General features: G+C 41.3%; 1 protein-coding gene across 3 annotated transcripts in view; it reads right to left on the reverse strand.

The window, feature by feature from the left end:
* TBC1D8 (TBC1 domain family member 8) overlaps positions 1-23,522 on the reverse strand; it is a 48,495-nt gene that overhangs the window by 18,999 nt on the left and 5,974 nt on the right. For 2 of the 3 annotated variants that reach the window (XM_066984203.1, XM_066984210.1), the window contains exons 2-5: positions 17,522-17,677; positions 13,454-13,572; positions 11,031-11,259; positions 7,313-7,553 (exon numbers count right to left, since the gene is read on the reverse strand). In XM_066984203.1, coding sequence (XP_066840304.1) covers positions 7,313-7,553; positions 11,031-11,259; positions 13,454-13,572; positions 17,522-17,677 — 745 coding nt within the window. The remainder of the gene's footprint in view (positions 1-7,312; positions 7,554-11,030; positions 11,260-13,453; positions 13,573-17,521; positions 17,678-23,522) is intronic. The other variant, XM_066984217.1, reaches the window with a different exon arrangement.

Below are 23,522 nucleotides of genomic sequence, written 5' to 3' on the forward strand. Positions count from 1 at the left end.
ACATGCACAGAAATCTTCACTGCCTACGTGAGCAGATCAACAAAAGAATAAGTTGGAAATAAAAAAATAATCATCATCAACACTTTTTTGTTTATCAATAGATCAAAAGCATCTGCTTGAATGACTAGAAAATGAAAGAACACAAATTGATTTAAATCAGCTGGCTTTGTTGTTATTATTATTATTACTTAGCCATACATTTTCTCTGGCTGCTGTACCACTTTCCAGCCTCAAAGAGTTACAGGTTTCAGTGCCCAGGAGATAACTAAATCTTTCATCTGATGAACACACGTTGAGCAACAGACGTGAGCTTTGTGTTCCTTCTTTCCCTTCCCAGTAGCCTTACTAACATCACCCCAGGGACTGACACCTGCATTCAAAGTGAAACATTTGCTCGATGAGTACTACCAAAGTGGTCAGTAAGAGAATAGTTAAGGATTTACATCACTGCACCATTGACTTGCAGAGGTATCAGCCTCAGAACAGTTATAAATGCAAAACAATTACAGGTTACTTAGACTCAGGAGGGAATAACAGCATCAGCTACAGCCAGTTTGGATTTGGCTTGCTTCCATTCAATTATCCACATTTATGTTGAGAGAAAGAAGAAAAGAAGTACCTTAAGCTTTCATTGCTGAATCTATGGTAACACAGACTTGGTTTGGGAGGACTTTTTACCCCTCCATTTTTCATGAGGAATTCTGCAGTAGTTCATACATTGAGCTATGCAGTTCCCTTAGAAACAGGCCATGGCTATTAGCTCAGCAACAGCAGTTCCAGAAACTTTAGGACTCAAACACTATCATTTTCTTTACAAGCAAATTTTTCCAAGCATGACTCACCTTAGGGGGAAAAAATAAAAATAAAAAAAAGTATATATATAAAAAAAAGAAGTTTGACTTTGTTCCACTGCAAGAATTTAAAGCGTGGGCTGAAGTGCAGCAGGGAGTGGTACCTTGTAGCTGTAAATTCCCTCTCTGCTCCTTCCTTTGCCCTCCTCTTCTGCAAACACCCTCCCCCTACCCCATCCCTGCTGTTTAAAAGTAAGAAGTTTACACAGATGAAGCCTCTGCTTCAGCAAATAAATCACTTGCGTGTTTTATTTCGGTTTCATCTGCAAAGAAAGCTAAAGCTGTGTGAAAGAGGGAGAAAGGCGATCGAGAACAAACTCAGAAAGGAGAGGGGCGGATCTGTCTGTGTGACCAACAGAAAAGACACACCACTTGACCAGCGTTCGGGTGTCGTTTCCTTCTGAAGCATTATCTTCCTTCATAAGATTATCCAAGGAAAACAGACAAATAGCCTCCTGTTTTTCACAAAGAACAAAGAGAAACACTCTTTGTGAAGGAAGACAAAAAGGCTGCTCCAAAGTTAAAATTCCACAGCGAAAGAAACTCTGATAAGTGCCTGCAGAGATCTGCTATTGTGACAAACCTAGATCAGGATATGCCTCCTAGTTAACTCAGCACAAAAATATTTTCCATTCCTGCACAGCACAGATGAATGCTACTGATAGCATCTGCAGTCAGGTCTGCGTGGAGCTGTTCTCTCCTGCTATTGTGCTGGGAAGGTGAGACCCTACCAGAATGTACACGGTTGTTGCAATTTCCATACCTTCATGCTAAAAGATGCCTTATACACAAGGATGGAAGCTCCATTGAGACAGAGATTGTCTGTTACTTAGGAGTTGACTCTAATGCTCCAAAATCTGCAGCTTCTGTCCAATTCTGAGTGTTTAAAATTTTGCTGCATCTCTTGAGGCTGCAGGCTCCTTTCAGACAAGATCATCCCTAGCTACAGGTTTTTAAACTGAAGCATGACACTTTCCATATTTGAAACCAAGTAAATTCATCAAGCAACTTTCACCAGGGCACAGCATTCAACCCCACCTGCCCCAAATCACCTAATGGGGGAAGACTGCCGAGCCCAGCATCCCGAGCATTGCCTGTCCCCCATGCCTCATGACACAGGGTCACTTCAGAGACCTCACTTTACTCATGGCTGCCCCTGAGAAAAGTGCTGAAAGAGGGGCCAGCCTGCTGCAGGTTGTGTCCCCAGAAAGAAAAATGGTAGTTGAGGAATGAAATAGTGTCAGCACTTACTGCTGTGGGCTCAGATTAAAGGTTTTATTGGAAAGTGGCACACAATGACAACATTTCCTGTTAGGCAGACAAATTCTAGGGGTTATCGTAATCGGTTGCCTTCAGAAATAGACAAACAACATTAGGGCTGGTTAAAAAAAAAAAAAAAAAAAAAAACACACTAACAACATTTGTTCCTAAAACAAGACAGCTAATTGTTTAAATACGATACAGCAAATTCAGCCCATGTCCCATGTCACCAGGTCCCACAACTTCCATTTTGAGTTTCACAACACCTGCAGCACTGAACAGAAACACAACTTTTCTACCTGCTGCCCAGCCTATCTGAAATTTTGTTTCCAGCTTCACAATTTTCAAGGTGGTTTGGCTTTTAAGCAAATGTAGTGTACTCAGCTGTACCTAAGAAAAGAACGAAAGCCATCCTCATGTAAAAATATGTTGATCAAATGTTTATACATGCATCAGAAGCACAAAAGGCTAAAGGATGCAATCGCTTTGTTCCCTGCTTTTCAGAAAAAATCAGCAGTTCTCTCCGAATGCAGTTCCTGACTTGCACACTGTGGGGTTCTCGCACGGCCTCCGCCTCCGGCACTTCAAAGGGACTGCAAGTCTGAACTGCGATAACTCCTCGTGTGTGACCCTTCCAAGTTGCCTTCCAAGAGTTTTAAATGAAAGGAAATAACACACAAAACTAACAAAATGCCCAAAACTATCAGGACACTTGAAATGATGTCCTTGCTGTCGCATGCTTTTTTTTCTCTCTGCTTTCAATCCAACAGAAGTCAACTTGGCAGGATTCTAGCCCTGCTGAGTCACTCGGTGCCTGTTGCCAGACGAAGAATTATATGGCATAAAGTTGAGCAACAGAAACGAGGAAAAAAAAAAAATCTGAACAAACTAGTTGACCTCCTGCTTTTAGAGAATGATTGCTGCCCTGCTCTCGCTATTCAGACTGCAGAAAACTCTTGTGATTTTGAAGGCAACACAACCAGTGATACGCATCTTGTTTATTGGAAAACCCACTTAATTCGTGTGGCAAGAAAGGCTTCTCACAAGCAAGGTAGGAAAAGTCATCTGACAAATGCCAACGTGGACTTGTCAGGACAAATGTTAAATCAATGTAATTCCCTGGTGGAGCAGGAACACTGGACTTGTAAATGGAGATGCAACAGATGTTCATGCTTTATGAAACTCTTGATATTTCCTCACACAGGAACTAATAAAACTAGATTGTAGTGAAAAGCTGTTGTACCAAGCCAGTTGAAAAAGAGTACCCAAAAAGCAGCCCTCAAATGCTCACTGTTAAAGTGGAAGGCTGTATGGAGAGGACCTCCTTGGGAGTCTGTCCTGGATTGGCTTCTGTTCAGGATTTTCATTAGCAACTCGTACGATGGAGCAAAGATCACTGTTATTACACCTGCATGTGACATGAGCCTGACAGAGACAAATGAGCAAAAGAACAGGATCAGAATTCAGGCTGGTGCTCATAAACTGAAGGGATGGTGAAGAAAAAAAAAAAAGCAATATAAGTATTTTCAGCTGTTGATGTACACTGCACAAACACAGCCTGGGAACCAACTCCACCAGCAGCCATTCTGGAAAGAAAAAAAATCGACAGAGGAGTTACAAGGAATCATTAACTGAACATGAGCCAGCAGCCTCATGCTGCTGAGAGGAAGAGGACCACTGCACCAGGCTGCACAGGGAAGTGTTTGGCTCCTGAGAGGCAGCGGGGCAGTCCTGGGGCTACAGCAGGGACAGGGGCACTCCTGTATCCTGCCATTGCATGCCTGAAGCCCTACAGGATTCATGGCAAATGTCCAGAGAAGAGGGACCAGAAGGGCTAAAGACAGGATGGGTGACAAACATCGGGATAAACTAGAGCAGTGCAGCTTAAAGAAGAAGAGCAAAAGGAGATGCATAACCAATCTCCAAATGCGCAAATGGTTGCTCTAAAGAGAGAAAATCTAATCTCTTCCACAGTACTGGATAGGACAAGAAGCAATGGACTCAGAAACCCACAAGAAAGATCCAAGTTAGACTTCAGGAAAGCTTTTACAATGGTATAGCAGTGAAATACTGCTACGGGTTCTGGCATTTATGTTTCTGGAAATCCTTAGAAACAAGTTAGGCAAACATCTGTCAGGAATGACATGCGAAGATAATCCAAACTCTGCCTTTGCCAAGCAGATGGAATAAAATAAGGTTCTTCCTCAACACATCTTCCGTGTTCCTCAAGGTTTACAGTGTTCACAGAATTAATGTAGACTGAAGTGATATTCATGATTCAAGATACTTCAAACAGTTTCTGTTCAGCTTAGATCAGTATTAAAATCCTTCTTTGCTTTCATATAAAGCAAAGCCATCCTTACTGGCAATTCAGTGTCAGACGTGAAGAAAAGAAACCAAGCTGGTTAGAGCCTGGAAAAAGGTTATACTTTTGAAACCTTACTGACACCAGCATTAAGCTTTTAAATCTTGTGTTCTGCTCTGGCCAATTTCCTCTTTACATCTGAGGAATGCAATGAATATTCTTATGTCCTGAAAGAGATGGAAATAAGAAGTACAAGAAAAGTATAGCAGAGTTTTTAGCGACCTTCTTATTAGAAAGGAAAAATAGTTACCTCATATTCCCATAAAACTGCATGGCATGTTTGAATATGTCTGCAAGAAATGGCATATATAGTTATCAAACACCTTTACTTCATTTCCTATGGCAATTAATTTAATTGCCATTAATCCCTATGTAATCCATTGTTCCAAGCCTTATTCTTTCATCAAGCTGCATGGAAACTTGTATGTTAACTTCTTTGACTGTGGCCATGATATGATTTGTGTCACAGACTGCTGGCCTGATCTGCCAGCCTCTCGGAGCCTCGTCCTTGCACTGCTCAGCAGGATGACCCCCGGGGAGAGCAGCAGCTCTGTTTTTCAGAATGTATAATATACAGTCCATAATGACATTAAAAATGTATTTTTAAAATGAAGATACTGGGATGACCCTCTTGCAAAAGAAACCCTAGCACCCTAGCAAACAAAAGAAATCTAAAGTAACTTCATTAATGTGACACAGCTGGAATAATTTTAATGATGTGTGCATTACTGCTTTCATTTTAATACACTACTATGTGCTTCCTAATCACGCACAAGAATTAGCAAAGATAATTATTAGGGAAAATGTCAAGTGGAAAATAATTGTTCTTGTAGTACTACAATGGTTTCAGAAAAAAAGCAAAACCTCACACACAAAAAAACCCTCCCCCCCCAAAAAAAATGTTAGTATTAAAAACCAGTTTATCTACTATTCAAACTACAGTCTTGCTTAATCACATCACATCAAAGTAGTTGCTGAAGTGTGACAAAGGGCACCAGAAACAACAGCTTATCCAGCCACTACCTCTCTAATTCCTACAGAGGAAATAGGATTTCAACATCTTCCACGTTCTCCTTTCTGTTACCTTTAGTTACAGCACATCAGTGTGGTTAAGAAAAATTGCCCTGCCATTCTCCAGCAATCACATTTTCACCCTCTCTTTTCCTCTTCCCCATGCCTCTCCTCTTTTTTTTTTTTTTTTCCTTTTAAGTTGGAAGGAAAGAGACAAACCTGTTTGAATAAATGTGTGGGATGGTTTCTGTTGCTTGTTTGCTAATAGACACACTACTTTCCAAAAATCCCACAAGGAACTTACAGGTTGATTCCCTGAGAGCCCCTATATTATTGCAGTTATACTTTTCATTGTAATTGTAACTTTAGGTTGGTGTTGGGTTGGGTTTGGTTTGGTTTGGTTACTTTTCCATTCAGTTAATATATTTGATTCAAAGACTTTTTTGGGAAGAGACAGCAATGAGTTAAAATCAGTAGATGCTGAAAGCATCTCCCCCAGATTGTTACATCTATTTTGGATTTACTTTCCTTCTTTCATGGTTCTAACTTTTCAGCCCAAAAGCAGGAAGGTGTTGTAAAGCATGGTAGTGGGCTTCAATACAACCTATTACTCAAAGTCATATCAGACATTACTCAAAGAACATAAACTGCATTTCTCTGGCCAAAAGCCTGCGATGTTAACAATATCCAGTTACACATACATGGTGAAAAACAATGGCAGCCCTTGTGTTTTAAAGGAGTCCTAGCTATGAAAAAAGCCTGTGAGGAAGTTCATGGCTGCTCACCATTGTATCAGTCTAACAAATACCTCGAGTGATGGTGTGTCATGGATGAAACACTGCTGTCAGTCATTTTCCTAACAGTGTGTACGTATGAAGTTACAGGGAAAGTAAGTCTGATTGCTTTAAAAGCCTTTATGAACCTCTGCAGAACTGTTTAGCTGAGACGTACGTGCAACACCACTGCAAAAATGCCCCTCAGAAACAACATAATGGCTACTGGACATGTGTCTGTTTGTTGGAAATGTCACCGTGCATTCCTTATGTTTTGCCCTGGAAGGAACACCTGGTTAATTCCCTACACACCTCTGGCAGGATAGGAAGGAAGAGCAGGAAATGGTATGAGTCAGGAGTGGATAAGCACTCCAGACACACTCCATTCAGAAAACATGTATTTTAGACTGGTGTGTTAACACTGGTGCCCCAGGCAAATTCCAACTTTGGATATTACATTCTGCCCACCTAAAATTCCTCCCTGCAGTTTCCTTTCACAAAAATACACAACCCTCTGTCTTGTGCTACTGCCAGGGAAACAGTTACTAACCTTCTCCCTGAGCACCCAGTGCATTTCTCCAGTGGGAGGGGAATGCAGAGATGCATTTCAGGGATGCGTCGGGTAGAGCTGGCATCAGCACATTACTCTGTTGCAACAGCCTGGGTCTTTCTGGGTCCTACAACTGCTTGCTAAATCAGCTATGGCAATCCTAGTAGGATTAGTCCTAGCAGGATGTCCTAGCAGGACATTCCACGTATCAGGTATCATCAAAAGCAATAATTTTACAATTACTATCCCTTCGACAAGAAATAGTACTTTTAAACCAAATAAAAACTACAGTGATTTTAAAGGAAGAAAATAAAAACGGGGGAAAAAAAAGTATTTTGCACACAAAATTTTGTGATATCCCACAGTATGTTATAAAATCTGTTTTGTTTTTTTTTTTCCCCAATCAGGTAAGTCTTTAAAGCTTTACCCAGCTAGCAACGCAATCCACAAAACCCATTACTGAACCTCTGCTCACAGAACAAAGAACAGTTTTGCTTTTTACCTCTTGGTAATCTGAGTAGGATCCTGTAGGCCTGGATCCAGCTCAAAGATCTCGTTATCCAGCAGCCTTCGGAGTGTTACATCTGCCAGCTGCTCCATGATCCGGAATGCCTCAGCTATGTTGAGGAACGTGGAGAAATCGCGTTCTTTGTTCGGTGTGGTGACGCGGACGGTGTCAGTCATGAAGACGTTGGAGGTTCTTTCCAGCTTCTGGACCTCAACCCAAGGAATGATAAGTTTCACTGCCATTGCAGGAAGACCAAAAGTGTGTTAGAAATTCTGTTTAAATTGACCGTATTTGGGAAATACACAGATTAAGAATGAAATGCAAACAACACAAGAGGAGAGAATCATCTTTAAAGCCCAAGGAAAAGATGAAACACCTGCTATTACTCTATATTCATTTGCCTTCATCCCAAAAGACTGCCTTGCTGAGAATCAATCCCCCCCTCAAAATTTCACCTATATTCACAAGAAATGCTAGACTGAGGAGGTCTGTCTCTGTTGAACATCTGCTGTAAGCTTTTGCTCTAAACTTCTTAACAAGTCACTTCTGCAGCTTTCTTCTTTGCTACCAGGTGAAACAGTGGATTTCAGGACTAGGAAGAAAATAGGGAAAGGGTCTGTAATCTTCCAGAAGTGATGTTTTAGGCAGGTGGCAAGCCTATTCCAATTACATGGACGGTATTTTAAATTTAAAATAAAGGTAACTTCCTTACAAAAGGAAGTTTTTGCAGGGTTCTTATAGTTGTTTTTTATAGTTTTGTGGGGTTTTTTTAAGTTTTTATAGGGTTTAAGACTACTATAAAGAGGTCATCAAAGAAAACCACATAGGCATTGGGATCTTCCCGTTCTGATCACTTTTTACTTAAAAGGTGCATGGGCAGACTTTGCCCTAAACTTTAAATGTAGTCAGAGTTGTTTATGGAAAAGAAAAAGTATAGGACACTGTTCTCTAGACTTAAACACTCCAGCAAATCAGATAGACACAGACAACTTATTTTACATATCCACTAAAAGACGTGACCTTCCTATGTGTCCTATGAATCTCTGGACAGAAATTACGCTGGAAAAGACTTAAAAAGACTTAGATTAAATTTATACTTGACTGTTGGACACTTCCCAGTATTCTCTGTGCCAATAAACTTCAAGACTAAACTCCCTAACATCCCTGGCTGGTCTCCTGATGCCAATAAAGTTAATAAAAAGACAGTAATAACAAGCATTGTCATCCGTATATGACACTTATCCGTGATCATTAATTTTACAAGCAGCTACCCTCAGCAAGTTTTTCTGTATTACAAGAACCACAGCTGTCAAGATTATTTGCAGGTTAAATTTCTTCTTTCTTAAATAAAGCACAGCTGCGTCAACACACACAAACTGTTGTGAATGGTCACAGAGCCATCTGTATCGGCACAGCCAAGGGAAGAAAGATTAACCAGCCCTGTAGCAATAGCGCTATTGTTCAAGCAGGTCAAAAATGTATAGCCTGCGCAGTGTTTGTCATAGAAACAGCACAGCACGCTGGAATGGGCCCGACTTCTGACAAAAGGTACAAAGTCTTCCACGTTTAAAAAAAAAACACAGAAGTTTAATGAAAAAAAAAATGTAAAGAAACCCTGGCACGTCCTTGCAAGAAATCTGACATTCTAATCCACCCAAGTTCTGCAAATACTTCGAAGCTTAGATAAAAGGGGACTTGTCCTGAAAATATGTTCCATGTAGTCTATGCTCACATAAATTTTATGACAAGCTGAAAACAGGTTCCAGCATTGCATTCCAGGTCATTTCAACATAAAATAAAAACACGGAGAAGGCAACAGACTTGCCAGAAGCAGGAGACTTAACACTTTGCCTATAAAGAGATTTCAGGCTACAATTTGGGGGAATTTTTATAGGAACTATAGGAACTATTTTATAGGAACTATAAAGGAACTATTTTTATTGAAACTCTCATATTGTGGTGTGTTTTTTTTTCCCCAAAAAGAAAGGGAAAGAACACAATACATGTGATTTATTAGCAATATTCTCTAAACCACGTTTAGCCAGATTTAATTTGTGATTACTACCTGAAAACAAGAAAGATAATAAATCATTTGTTCTACATACGATCAGTAGCAGCTTCTCAAATAGCAGTAAACAGAACTACAGTAAATCTGGAGTATTCGATGTAATACAAGCATTTCATAAATGTAACAAAATACTGGGTTTCAAACAGAAGCGATCATCTTTATCAGAAGCAGGGAGCTGGGAAGCATCTCAACATGTAATGCTTCCCAGCAAGCTATGGAATTTTTTTGGATTTCACATTTCCATGAAAACACATGGAACACAAAGGCAATGCCACTGACTGTAACACTGAATGAACAGCTTTTTTTCCATGTTCAAAGTAAAAAGGTGCAAACATGTAGTTGTTTGGGCTTTCATTTGTGTTTTCATAATGAATTATTATTGAAAGGGATGAGAAGCAATTTCACCTTCCATAACAGAGTGTGATGCTTTACTTCCAGTATCATTTAATGATCTGTGATATTGCATAAACAAAACTTCTGGAACAGTATGAAGGATTTTTCTCCCTACTTCCTCCTTCCCCCATTATCTATCACTAATAAGCATTATTTTTGCTTCGTGTGCTTTGGCAGACTGGCTATCTCCGGTTTAATGAGAAAAAGCCTGCAATGATAACAAGGAGAAACAACTCACAAAGGATATTATTTGATACTAAACAGAAAACAAGGAGATTAAAAGAGAACTCAGATATCTAGTACGTATCAAGAAACTCCACTACAGTCTTGCAAAAAAAAAGATAAAGCTCAACTTCTGTATTTATAAGGAATAACAAGCTTATCAGTATTTTAAATCTAACTCTGCCACCTTTTGCAGATATGACAAAATAACTGGCCTGAAATAAAATAGGAAGAAAGAACCTCTAACTCTAGACATGTCCTTGTATGTTTTAAGTCCTAGAAACTGCCAGTTACTATCTTTCTTACATTTACATTAGTGCACTTCATTTTTAAATCTCATTTTGTCTAGCCAGCCCCATTTTAAACCTGGCCAGTAAATGGCAATGTTTTCCTAACTGCTATAACTGATTTATAAATTCTTGCTACATTCACAGTAATATAGGTTTATATTACCGTCCTCACTGAAGCTGCAGCAGGATGAAGAGGACTCAGAACAGCACCAGTGTCACTGCTGTGCTTCCTGTTCTATTTTCAGTCCCGCAGCTAGCCTCACACATTTCTAGCACCACGCTCTCTTTCCCAGCTAGCGCTTCCTTTTCTGCCTTGCAGTCCGTCTCTGCGCTCACAGTGGCGGTGCTGACAGCGGCTGCTGGTGTGTTCCCATCAATGTGGGAGGGACAGTTCCTGACTGACTGTTTTCAGCACTAAAACTAGCTGTTGGAGAAGATGTAGGAGGGCTGGTACATTTTAAGTCTGCTTCACGTGAAAAGAAAAAGAACTGAAGAGCAGCTGTGTCTGCATGTTCTTGTATTCTCATTTTTATTACTGGATTAATGCTAAAATGTAAACATAGAGGATGAAGTGAAAACCAAATTAAACAAGATCTTTCATCTGAACAATGAAAATCTCAGAAACGAAACTTCAGAGCAGAATTATACTTCTCATAAAAATCCTAACTCTTTTTGCATTTAAAACCAGTTATGTTTATCTCTCTCCATAGTGTTAGATTTCTTACATATTTACACTTACGTTCTTTGCCCAGGAAGAAGGAATAAAAACAGAGATGATTGATACTCAAATAAAGCCAGCCTTGCCGAGGAACTTTTCCTTTCCAACAGCAGCAGGAATAATAGGTGATCAGTTTCTCTGCTTCAGGAAAATTAAATCTGGACTCAAATTTCACCAGGGCTTCTCGGAACTTTTCAGGGTCTTCCTCCTGCTCAGCAAGCTTACTGCTCGTTTCCTCTGCAATCAGAGCCTGATTCAATAACAAGATAACATATGATAAATCTACAGTGTTCACATTCAAGCAAGTTACTACAAGCTACTCATTCAAATTTTAATAACACAGCTCTTTCTGAAAAATAATTTCCAGCCGATTTGCAAATTTCACAAATGGATACATTTCTGCAGTGGTTGCATCTCATACATTTTGAATGCGTCCAAATCAAGAGTTTTAGGATTTTGTTTTATTTTGTTTCGTTTTGGGGGAGTTTGTTGTTTTGCTGTTTTACTTTTTCAGTCTATCTGGCAAAACCACATATTTACAGTTTCATTACAACTTATCATTGCTGTTTTTTGCTGTATTCAGAGAAAAGATACAGGACCATTTTTGTATGCTGACCAGCAGTACTTTGCTATGAAGAAGCAATGGAGTAAGACGTCAGTAACTTGTAACATGCTCTGAACCATTAAAAATGACTTCAAGAGCATCTCCGTGGATATTATAACTATGTGATTAGAATTTTAATAGCAGTATTATAACAAAAGAGTTAGGCACAGGACAGAGGACAGAGTCCAAAACCTGGGCTTAACATTAAGTAATGAAACCTGAAGAATTTTAAATATCCGCTGTGCTAGGTAATCAGCTGCCACAGCACTACTGAGAGATTAATTTTATTCAAGCCTGTCAGTGCACTTAGACACATGTTCTGTGCCAAGAGCAAGCCACTGCACCACGAGCAGAAGCAGGCACAGCAAGTTTAACCTTTCAGCAAGGTGCAGCATGCCAAAATTGTTTTTTTAAGATAGCAGGATAAAAACTAAGATTTGCACAGCGATGCTTTCTCTCTCCTCCCCAACTTCAGAACCCACTGAGATCATAGCAGCAGGGTTGAAATTTGCCAGAAACATTTATGTTCCCGTATATTTTCTGGACCAAAACAGTGGGTATAAGAGTGGAGAGCATCTCACTGAATGAAACTCTTACCAAGGAGAAGCCTGCAGCAGGACCTGACTTAGAGCAGTCCCCAGGAGACTTGCATCACTAACAGCCATTGACAAGTTCCTCTTGGATCATGTGTTTTCTTAGAAGCAGAACACTGGAGGCCACGCTTTCTAAGTTTTACTGCATGTGCTGTTATTATTTTAAGCCTTGCCTTCATCACCCAATTCCCCTAAAATTTTTAAATTCTACCTTTGCTCTTCTAAAAAGATGCGCACTCAGGCACTAAGCAGCTAGCCAGCAGCCTCGGCGCAGTCCCCATCCACAACACCAACACCCTGTGAAGCCCGTAACAATTTCTGTGCCAAACCCTTGGGAAGAGAGTCCGAGAGGAGAGTGGCACAGCAGCCTCCCAGCTCCAGCTTGCTGGGCAGAGGCCACCTCTGCATGAGGGACCAGCTGTCCCTGTGCAGTGGGGACAACCTCACCATTCACGAATGGGTCAGACACTTTGGCTAACAATGTTCTGAAGAGGTGAAGGAGCTGAAAGTGGATGCTGAAGAAAGCTCGCCTGCACACCACAGCCTCTTACTGGGAAGAGAAGAGCAGTGAAGCTGTAAAGGGACGGGGAGTGATAAAGTCTAAACTAGACAGTTCAGTTTTGAGATCATGCAGCTTCCAAGGAAATGTGAGTGGAGATGCAAGGATGCTGGCCACATCAGGTCCAAGTGTCATGCAGAAAAACAAGTTATAACCTATCTCTAACCACTGCACAGAAACTGGCCATACGTCTGGTATCCTTTTGACTGCACGACAGAAAAGGTATTTTTCACCCCACATCAGATCAAGATGAATTGGGTTTACAAGTCACACCGTGGGTGAGGTGCCTGCTCAGATGGGAGGTCCTCCTGCTCCCCGTGGAGGCACAGCTGGCACTGTGATGCCAATGGTAAGACTTGGCCAAAAGACGATTTAAGAGTCCTTGCTCTACAAGAAGCTGCTGCCTCTATAGTCACTGTATGAAAATGCAGTGGTATAAACACTTCCCTGCTTTATACAAGTCTGCCTGGAAACAAATCAGTGAGATCATTGATAAAAATCAAACGTGAAAGAGAAAAGTAGGGGCTTTTGATGATTAATTGGATTCGGGATGAACATAGTAGCTAGGTCAGCACACAAAAAATAACAATATTCAGATGGACAAAAGCAAAGATGAATGACAATAACTTCCTGACATTATTTCTAAAACACCACAAGTAGTTGGGCAAAAGCTAGGCAGTTTCCTTACCTTTACTTTCCCTTTGACAAAACTAACAATATCTTCTTTATTGTCAAAAACAGACAAAGTATGGAGCAAGTTTTGTTCCAGCCATTCCCAGTGCTGATTTATCTCCTCTGCAGTGGCACCTAGAAAGGTTAAAAGTAACGCATTGAAACTCATCCTATAAAATAAAATCAAAGGAAGAAAAAAAAAAGTAAAAAAATGTACTATTTTGTAAGAGAACATGAGAAACTGAACTTTCAACCTCAAAACTCTTAGTAGCAAACAGGTCAAAAAGGTCTAATTTGTAACAGTATAGCCAGAGAAAAACAGAAACCTTATTGTTTTAGGAATTTAGTTCTAGCGCTTTTTAGTTTTATCTTCTCAAACGTTCTCAGCCAGCAAACGCTGCATTAAAAGTCAAAGCAGAAAAACCAGCAAAACCTCTTACTGTTAGAATACAGCTTATTTTGACATGGCATTCCTCAAGCAGCCACCGTAAACTGCTGCTTTATGTATTGTTCCCGAAAGTCCCTGATCTTCCTTTCTCCCTCCCTTTGTATGGACGTGCACACACACAGCTGCCACACATGCATGGACACATGACATAGCCATAATTTGCATCCTATCTGAAAAGTTTTCTATAATAATTAAACATCTGAAAATAAAGGAGTTTGGGTCAAGAACACCTAGAACGTCTGCAAGAGCACAATTTTACAGTTTTGGGGAGAAAAACAGTGAAGAGAAAATCTCTGAAAAATAGAGATTTTCCAATTTCATGTGTTCACCCTAAGTCCAGAAACACTATTTCAGTCATTGCCTATTTACTTTGGTTGCTTCTGCTTGAACCTGAACTGCTGCTGCATCTCATTATGACAGAAAAGTTAGCGCAAGAGAGGCAACACCGAGGACAATTAAGGGAAAATCTGAGCACCCTAGCTCTTACTGGTCAGTGGTTAAATATTATATGGGAAAAAAAGTAAAGGCAGCCAAAGTTGTTTTTTCTTATGTCTTATTAGTGGAAGAAAGGAGAAAATTAGTTTGACGTAAGAGGCATAAAAAATACAGAGGAATATAATTATAAAATGCCTCTCAGATAGAAGGCCTATTATCTTGAAATTTGATTTGTGTGTACATCGGGGATGCATCACATTGCTTCACAACACAAAATGATAAATTTAGCTAAGAATTTTCCACCCTCCTCTGCTCCATTTTCCATAAAGAATGCCAAGTGGCAGGGAAACTTTCCAAGCTTTAACTTCCTTGACAGGAAGGTCTTGCGATGGAACTTCATAAATATCATTAATCAAGGTTAGATTTAAAAAAAAAAAAAAATCAAGAAAGAAGAGACACTTAAATGGCCTCTTTGTAAGGAAATCAGATTATATCAATTGTTAAGGACACCAGAAACAGTTGTTCTGTATTGAAATGGCTGCACAAAGAAAATACTGAGTTGCTTCTCTATGTCTGGGCTACCTGAAAGATACCAACTGTATGGGAGGGCTGGTGGGTTATCTCTTGGGAAATAAGAAATAAGACATCTTTCACTGTAGCATCCCCAGTGGCAGGGGTTGTCCCCCACTGAGGCTACTGCTCTCTTTCCTGCCTGCCTTCAGGTACCTCCACAAGTTGTGATCAAATGCTGAAAGATCTCTTCGTCCCTTTTATTTGGTCAGGCTAGCTCCTCAACTGTTTGGGTCCCTTCTTTATTTGTAATTTACACTTCTTGGCTTACACTTAAAGTTATCCTGTGATTTCACCCAAGCCTTGACAACCTCCTCCTTATTCCTCTGCCCGTGCCAATGCTCTGCACAGCATTTTGTTCCACCTTTTATGCACCTTCTTTATGTGTCCGTACCAAACGTGTATTCAGTCTAACCATCGCCTCAACTCCTTGTATTCCCTTCTTTAAACCCACCTGTCAGCAATCCCTTGCTCTCCCTCTCCTAAATGCTACTTCACTTGTCTGTTTTTTGTGGTTCTTTTTTGCCCACAAGCCTTCTGAAAGGAAAGACCTAAGTGGATCTGCACTAGGGCTGAGGTTAAGGGTTTTGTTTCCCCTTGCTGGTGTAGGATGATTAACCATCTGGGCTGAAACAGCTCTGCCAGAACAAGCGTGCTGGGCATGGATCAGACTTCCTAGCAGCCCTCAGAGATTTGAAAGAGTCTGTAACACAGATATGACCCTTACGCATTAATTATCATTTCAGTCTGCAGCTCCTGGAACACAGGAGCACCAACATCCAATTGGAAAATGTCGTTTTAATTAACTGGCTAATGACATGATGGCTATCCCTAATGCAGTTACACCGGGAGACGGGAAGGAGTTGCTAGAGCTGCTCCTTGTCTTTGCTACATAGCAGGAACTTAATTTGACTCGCTGTTCCTTCCAAATCCAATAACAAGACCCTAACACTGTGTTTACGCAAAGCAAAGAGCTGGGCAAGCAGCGATGGCCACTTCTGTGCTGGGGCTCCTGCAGGCCCTCAGGGAGAGGAAAAGTCCCGTGCGGAGCTCCAGCTTTCTAAGAAAAGGGTCAGGTCACGCTGTTCCTCCAACTGCTGTTGCCAAAGCCCATTCTCCCCTGGATGCTCACGTCAGGGTTTCAAAACAGAGATATTATTCAGAAACAGCTCCAGCTATCATGGTTCTTAATTTCTGTGCAGCTCTGGCAGCGGTGTACGTGTCATGCCCTTACGGCATACAAAACAGATCCCTCTGCCTTCCACTCCATTACCGTAAATCTTGTTTTCTCAGTGGTGAGTATTCATTTAAGAGGGCAAAAGAGAATTTTAGAAAACATTAATCAAATAAGTTCATCTCAGCAAAATCCTTAACCATTCCAGCCAGGCAGGCTTTTGATTTGTAGTTCCTTCGATATAAAAAAGCTTTGGGCAAGAAGAGTGTGGATAGGGCTAGGATCAGTCCCTGAAAGGAATATTATATACATTCAAATGATTAAGAAGCCCTTGACAGCAACACTTACTTTCACAATGAAAGCCAACCAGCTTCATCAGAAGACCAGAAGAGCGTGAAGCTCTTAAATTTCTCCAAGAGGTAGCATTATTTAAAAAAATAAACAAAATAAGGGGGCAAGGGGTGGGGATATAAAGCACCAAGCAATTGCAGAACCAAGAAAACCTAGCCACGACAGAAACAGAGTAAGCAAACTAAGTAATCTTCTTCACACAGGCACAGGAGAAAAATCCCAGTATCAATGGGGAAATGCAGAGGGATCTCTGCTAGGACCAAGGAACAAATGTTAAATGAGCTTGTACAGGGGCAGGATGCAGGATACACAGATTGCCCCTATCATTTGAAAGGACTACTGTGCCAAACAGCATCAACGACATGTCAGCATGTATATTAACTAACTATTTCATGTCTTGATCCATGCAAGAAAGGAAAGGAAAACCTGCTGTAAATTTCAATGCTAGGATTTTATAGACTGAAGAAGGGATGAGAACTGCAAACTGGTCAAACAAGGACTTTAAGAAGTTCACTCGGGTGGTTTTTAACATGCCCCAGTAAGGTTGCTGCAATTCCCATCCACATCAATTTCCTGAAGATGGGTTTGACTTTCAAAAGCTGCAGAAAAGGAATTAGTGCACAACAAACCCAGCAGTTAGACATTCTCCCTTGCCAACTTCATTTATCACCTACCTCATGTAAGATCTTCTAAGTGTTCCAGTTACACTTGATTATAATCAAATGTTGCAAGACATTTCACAGTTAGCAAGCAAAAGACAAGACTGATGAAAGCCAAGACTAAATAGCTTCTTGCTGTAAGGAACTTTCACTGCCGTACAAAAAGATACGCATACGAGCAGAACCACACCACTTTGCAACAGACAGAAGATTAACGCAAACACCCTCACCTAAACAAGCTTTCTATCGAAACTTCGTTTTACCAGTTAATGTTTTCTCATGATGAATACCTAGGATTCTAACCAAAGGTTAATTTGGCTGTTAAACGAGCTATAGCCAAGAGCTTCACACCCGCACACGACCAGCTGGGGTTACCTTGAGCTTCTTGGACATGCAGGTGCTGAGCATGCTCAGAATCAGTTTGGGTTTTTTTCGTATGTGACTCACCAATAGCTATGGCCCAGTAAACTTCTGATCCGTTCAATAACTCACCACAAGCAATGGCAGAGTAAACCTGCGAGCCTGGGACTTGCAGTAAAATTCGGAAGGGCGCGACGCGCGCGTTAGAATCCAGCACGGCATCCAGGGCACCCACCAGGCGACCTGCAGCCACGCACAAAGAAAAAGGGGGAGAAAAAACAGAATTAGAGCCAACTTTCACTGCCGTCAGTACTGCAGCCCTCGAGTCTTTTCGCATCTAAAACCAGAAAATTAAAATAGAGAACTTGACAATAGCAGTTCTTTCCCTGGTTTGTGTGGCAATTCACACAGGCTCAAAAGGCAAGAGGCAAACCAGATCAGAAGATCAAAAGCAGAACAAGCAATTTTGCATTTCCGCTTTTGCCTCCTGTGTGTGTATATACAGTCACAGAACTGCAGCGAATACCTGGGGGAACCTGAGAGGTTACCGTGCCAGCCCCTGCTCTGGAGCTGGATAAATGCACCTGTGCCAGAAATCGCGTTTGTCTAACCTGTTCTTCAAAACCTCCCACAACCAAGATGCAACCACCTCCCCAGCAAGCCTCTTCCACTACTGTCATTAGGTATTCTTACAGCAAAAACAAACAAACAAGGCAACCACCACAATCCTAAACTGTCTCGCTGGAAATGAATCCTGCTCCCCGGAACACGGAGAGTAATTGGCCACGGATGTTTTTGATGTTAATACCTGACATACTGGAAAAGCATCAACATCGTTCCCCGCTGTTTAATGCTTTCTCTTGTTCTAAAGAAACCCCAATTGCCTCACGTCTTCCTTACGGGTCATGTTTGTGAACCAGCTCATTGTTCCTGAGCTTATCTCTAAGTGTGACGCTCAGAACTGGACGTGATGCTGTACAAAGAGTACAAACCGTCTCCTGTATCTTGCATGCCCGTAACTGTATCCAAGAAAGCTCGCAGCCGTATCCCAGTGCAAACTGGCACTTGACTTACAGAGTGGTAAACTAATTTCTGAGAGTTGGAGCAATTGCAACCACCCAGCAGACTCCCAGTCCGGAGGCCAGCTGGAGTTGCTGGAGTCCCCTCCCCTCCTCCAGCAGGCAGAACCAAGGTATGCACGGAAAAGTCATTCAAGTGCCACGATTTGCAAGCTGGCATATTAAAGTAACTCAGCACTGGTTATTGGCTTCCATCACTTACAAAAATTGATTCGTTGTATCTACAACGTTTCTGCAATACTGCACTTTTTCTTTGCACGTTTTATTTTTTTCCAAGCTAAATGCTGTATTTACAGCCGTATTTTTGTTCCTTCGCCATCGATCCAACACCAAATGAACCGGCCAGAAGTTTTGCCAGCCCTTGGCGTCACTTGCAGTTTTTATAATTGCATTCAACCAGCCCATTATCTAAGTGATTAATGGAAACAATAAAATGAGACCTACAAAGGCCTCATCTGAAATGCCTCCTCACTTGGACAACAAGCCACTGGTAATTAATTTGAGCCCAGCACAACAAAGCAGCAGTGTAACCACTTTCTGGTCTAGGAGGTATAAAAGTCGCACATGGAATGGCATCAAAAACCTTCCAAAAGCAAAGATGATTACATCACCTACTTCCTCCTTGCATTCACACACCTTGTTCATGCCTTCAAAGCCAGGCAGACGTTGGACAAGAAAACGTTTTAAAAGTATACCGTGAGATACTCAGCAACAACTCGCTTCTCAGCTAAATGCTCATCGAGATTTAACACCCATCTGTTCAAAGTGGAGACCGGAATTTGGTGACCAATACTTTATATGATACCAGAAAATGCCACATGCCCTTCTGTAACTGCAAGACAAAAGAAATCATCCAGGTATAAAAGGTAGCAAATTATCCGTGCTCACAGAAAACACAGCATCAGTCTTCCAAATAGCTGGATGAAAGACTGTAGGAGAGCATCAAAGGATGCAGAGCACAAAACTATGGTTTACCTTCCAAATTTCAAAAGACTTGAGACATTACAAGAAAGAAAAAGAAACTTACAAAGTGCTGTTCATGATTTCCCCTGATGATAGATCTAGGAGAAAGATTTCTTTTTAATTTCACTAAAGTCACTGAAAAAAGTCAACTAATACTTAGTGCTATGAAAATCCTATAAGAACACTTAATGAACATCTGATTCGTGAAGAACTTGTTTTCAGAAATTACGAAAAAATGCATCAAAGTCAGAAGGAGCTGCAAAATTTGTTTTTACTTCTTAGCCTGTGCAAAATTAATTCCCTTTTCTGTTCCTGAATAACTGACAAGAAAAACCAATTCCTCTTCTCATTGTTGACTTCTGCTTACAATTTCCATCTTGCTTATCAACTATTACCAAAAAAAAAAGAAAAAGCTTCCTCCTTCAACCAAGAACCATGCAAATAAAAAATCATGTCCCTTGCGTAAACTACCCATAGCTAAAGGACGAACCAAGGTCTCTGCTATTCTGCTGCTCCTGCATCCAGAATAGAGCCCAAGCAGCAAGCTTGTTCAGTACAGCCTCGTGACTACAGTTTAGCATCCACACTTCTACAGCAGGTCAGCCCCGTGTGAAATTGATGTACGAGTGCCAAAACATAAAGGAGAGACTGAGAGAAGCAGAGTGGGGGAACAAGACCTTCCAAGAGAGCATTTGCGAGGGCATAAAAAGGATTTAACACTAATTAATACATCCAGGCTGACCATAATTTAGTGGAAACTGAAGTAGAATGAAAATGACTAAAACTAGAGGCAAAATTTTTTAAGTGTGAGCTGTCTCCTGTTCACTTGGAGTCACCCAGAAGCATTAAACAACCAAAAAATCCCTGGACAAACACACAAGAAACTTGACACAATACACCGACTTTGAAACATGCTTTGAAAAATACCTAGCATGTGGGCAAGCACCTTTCTCAAACAGTGTCCTAACAGCTTCTTCCATGGAAGGGTCTCTTATAAGATATATAAAGGGTCTCTTGCTCACAGATACATATAAATTATACAAAGTTTTTTTTCTGGTGTGCTTGCTGATACCTTAGTATGCCTTCAGCTAGGGTGAAGCAGACCTCTATCACAAGTGACAGTGCAACCCGTTACATCTATAGGGCAGTCAAAAACTAAAAGGATTCAGAAGCAGAGGGCAAAAGGGGAGAAAGACTGCTACACGGGTTTCTTCCCCAAAGCTCCCATTGATTTTTGTTTTGTGGGAGAAGGCTTGTGGCAGGAACTTAAACTTCCAAGTACCTCTTTCCCCTTGCATGCCACTCTACCAACTTCTCGTCAACTTTTTGACCTCCCAAGACGCAGAGCTATTTCAGGGAAGCAGTTAACTGTGTATGGACTGCATTTCGGGAAGCTGCAGACACTGGTTTGAAAGGACGTCTGCTAACAAGTACCAAGAAAACATCTCAGATCCCTCAAAACGTGCAAGGAACGTCACACCTAAAGAACACTCCCAGGATAAAATTCCTACGTAAATCTCAGGCTTAATGTATGCTTATAAAAATATGGAGGAGGGGGCAGAAGTGGAAAAGGAAATACCTTTATTGAAATGACATGTTTTGCCTCAATATATCGATCGCTTCGGCTGAAAGCTGGATTTCAGACAGAGGCAACACCTGCCTATATTTTTTCAGAAGCAAGCCTACCAATCAAAACTGAAAAACTTAAATAAACTCAAATTTAAAAATTAGCAAGTGGATTCCTTTCCCATTCTGTAATAGGCAGGTACTGTCTCCCTTGTACAGAGGTCAATCTGTAACTAAATGGAATGCCAGCAGGATTTCGTGCACCGTATAATCAGATTCTGCTATCCAAGTAAATACCAACTGAGTGATGTAGAACAAACTTGTTGAGCATTTTTTCACAGAAAAAAAAAAAAAGTCAAGGTTATTTTATAAAGAACTGGTTCTCAAATGCATCAACAAAAGTGCTTCACACTTCTTTTCATCTTTAAAGACACATTTCCTTATACCCCCACAGAAAGATAAGAGATCCCATTACAAGCTATTCCATGTCATGCCCATAACTAATCTAGACAAAGAAACATGCATACAGTAAATTAATCTAACTGGAACTGGTTTACGAAAAAAAATCACAGAATCACAGAATGGTTTGTTTTGGAAGGGACCTTAAAGATCATCTAATTCTACCCCGCTGCCATGGGCAGGGACACCTCCCACCAGCCCAGGTTGCCCAAAGCCCCATCCAGCCCAGCCTTGAACACCTCCAAGGATGGGGCACCCACAGCTTCTCTGGGCAGCCTGTGTCAGGGCCTCACCACCCTCATAGGGAAGAATTTATTCTTAATACCTAATCTAAATCTACCCTTTTTTAGTTTGAAGCCGTTACCCCTTGTCCTATCGCTACACTCCCTGACAAAGAGTCCCTCCCCATCCCTCTTACAGGCCCCCTTTAGGCACTGGAAGACCGCTATAAGGCCCTGTAGATACAAAGGCCCTATAGATATAAAATACAAGATACATAGATATAAAATATAAGGCCCTGTAGATACAAAATATCTATTACTTCCATGTTTTAGGACAATGCTTAAGAGACAACCCAAGACACTAACAGTTATGCCTAGCTGAACATCACACAAGTATAGGTACCATCCCACACAAGGAGACCACCCTCCCACAAGGAGACCATTTGTGCATACCTGCATCATACTTTTAAAACCTTACAGTGAAATTTTTCAGAACTACTCAAATGCCTTCCCATACATGGAGTGGTCACTTCAGCAGTAAGACTGATCATTTAGGAGGCTAGGACCCATATATTAATAAAGTCCTCAAAAAAATCAGGCAAAAGAGCAAAGCCACTACTATTTATTTGCAAAAATAAATAAATAAATAAATAAATAAATAAATAAATCAGACTTAAATTGAAGGCTAAGTCACAAAGAAGATAGCAACATCACCATACTGTCCAATGTTACCCTTGAGGTCCTGGTCCCCAAAGCCATTTGCTTACCACAAACTCTGCCATCCATCACAAAGCATGGGGTGACATACAGTGTAGTTCAAAGGCAAAGTAATACACAGGATCTCCAGTTGGCTGGTAAGAAACTTTGACAGTGCTTTTAAAATGTAGGGTGCAGCATGCACGTGGCAAGGAGGCACCTCTTCCACCCATGCGCCACAGCCCTGAACCTCCCCAAAAGCAGGTGCTTACACCCACCCTCCTAAAACCAGACAGGTCACACAGCAGCTAGGGTCCAACCTGCACTTTCAGCATTTTCTGTAACGGTTTTAGCCACCCTACAAGCAAACAGGCCACTGCCAAAATTTGAAGCAGAGAGAAAAGTGCCCTTCCAGCTCTCCTTGGTCTGCTTGAAAAAAAAAAAGACTTGAGGTTTCCGTTGTACTGGAAACCAGCACAGCTGGACAGGCATGCTTTAGTTTATCTGCCAAATCAAGGCCTCCAGAGAAAACGGGCAGAGGATCGTCATAGCACCCGGACCCAAATCCTCCTGCGGAGATGCCCAGCTCCTCCCCAGCAGGTGTTCCTCTCGGCTGGAGCAGAAGCTGCAGGCAGCTGGGGCTTTGTCGGAAAAACGATAACATCAGGATGTCTCTGGGGACTGTGATGACTGGTGGCTGCTCTGGAGGACCACTCAGAAGAGCAGTCTGCAGCTACACTTACCTATATTATGTCAAAGACCTGTGTTAAGTACTTGCTCTCTTTATTGAATCAAGCTGGGTTATTTTTGTTAGACACAACCACCACCGATGCTGGATTCAAGGATTTACGACTACACCGACAGGCTCTCACCCCAGCACAAAGCTATAAAGCATGATGCATGCCTCTGAATGCATCCTCGGGAGCTCAGCACTGCCTTTTACTGCTGCTCACTACCTCTGTTCCCCCATCAGAAACATGCAGGCTGCAAGAAAAAGAAGCCTGGGAAACAAAAGCAGCAGCTTGGCAAAACACATACCCTACTCAACAGGATGAAGGTCTTACAAAGACGTGGAAGGAGCTAATGGTGCAGGTTGCTTCCCAG

The sequence above is a fragment of the Anser cygnoides genome, chromosome 1 (genome assembly GCF_040182565.1).
Source record: "Anser cygnoides isolate HZ-2024a breed goose chromosome 1, Taihu_goose_T2T_genome, whole genome shotgun sequence".
Classification (NCBI taxonomy): domain Eukaryota; kingdom Metazoa; phylum Chordata; class Aves; order Anseriformes; family Anatidae; genus Anser; species Anser cygnoides.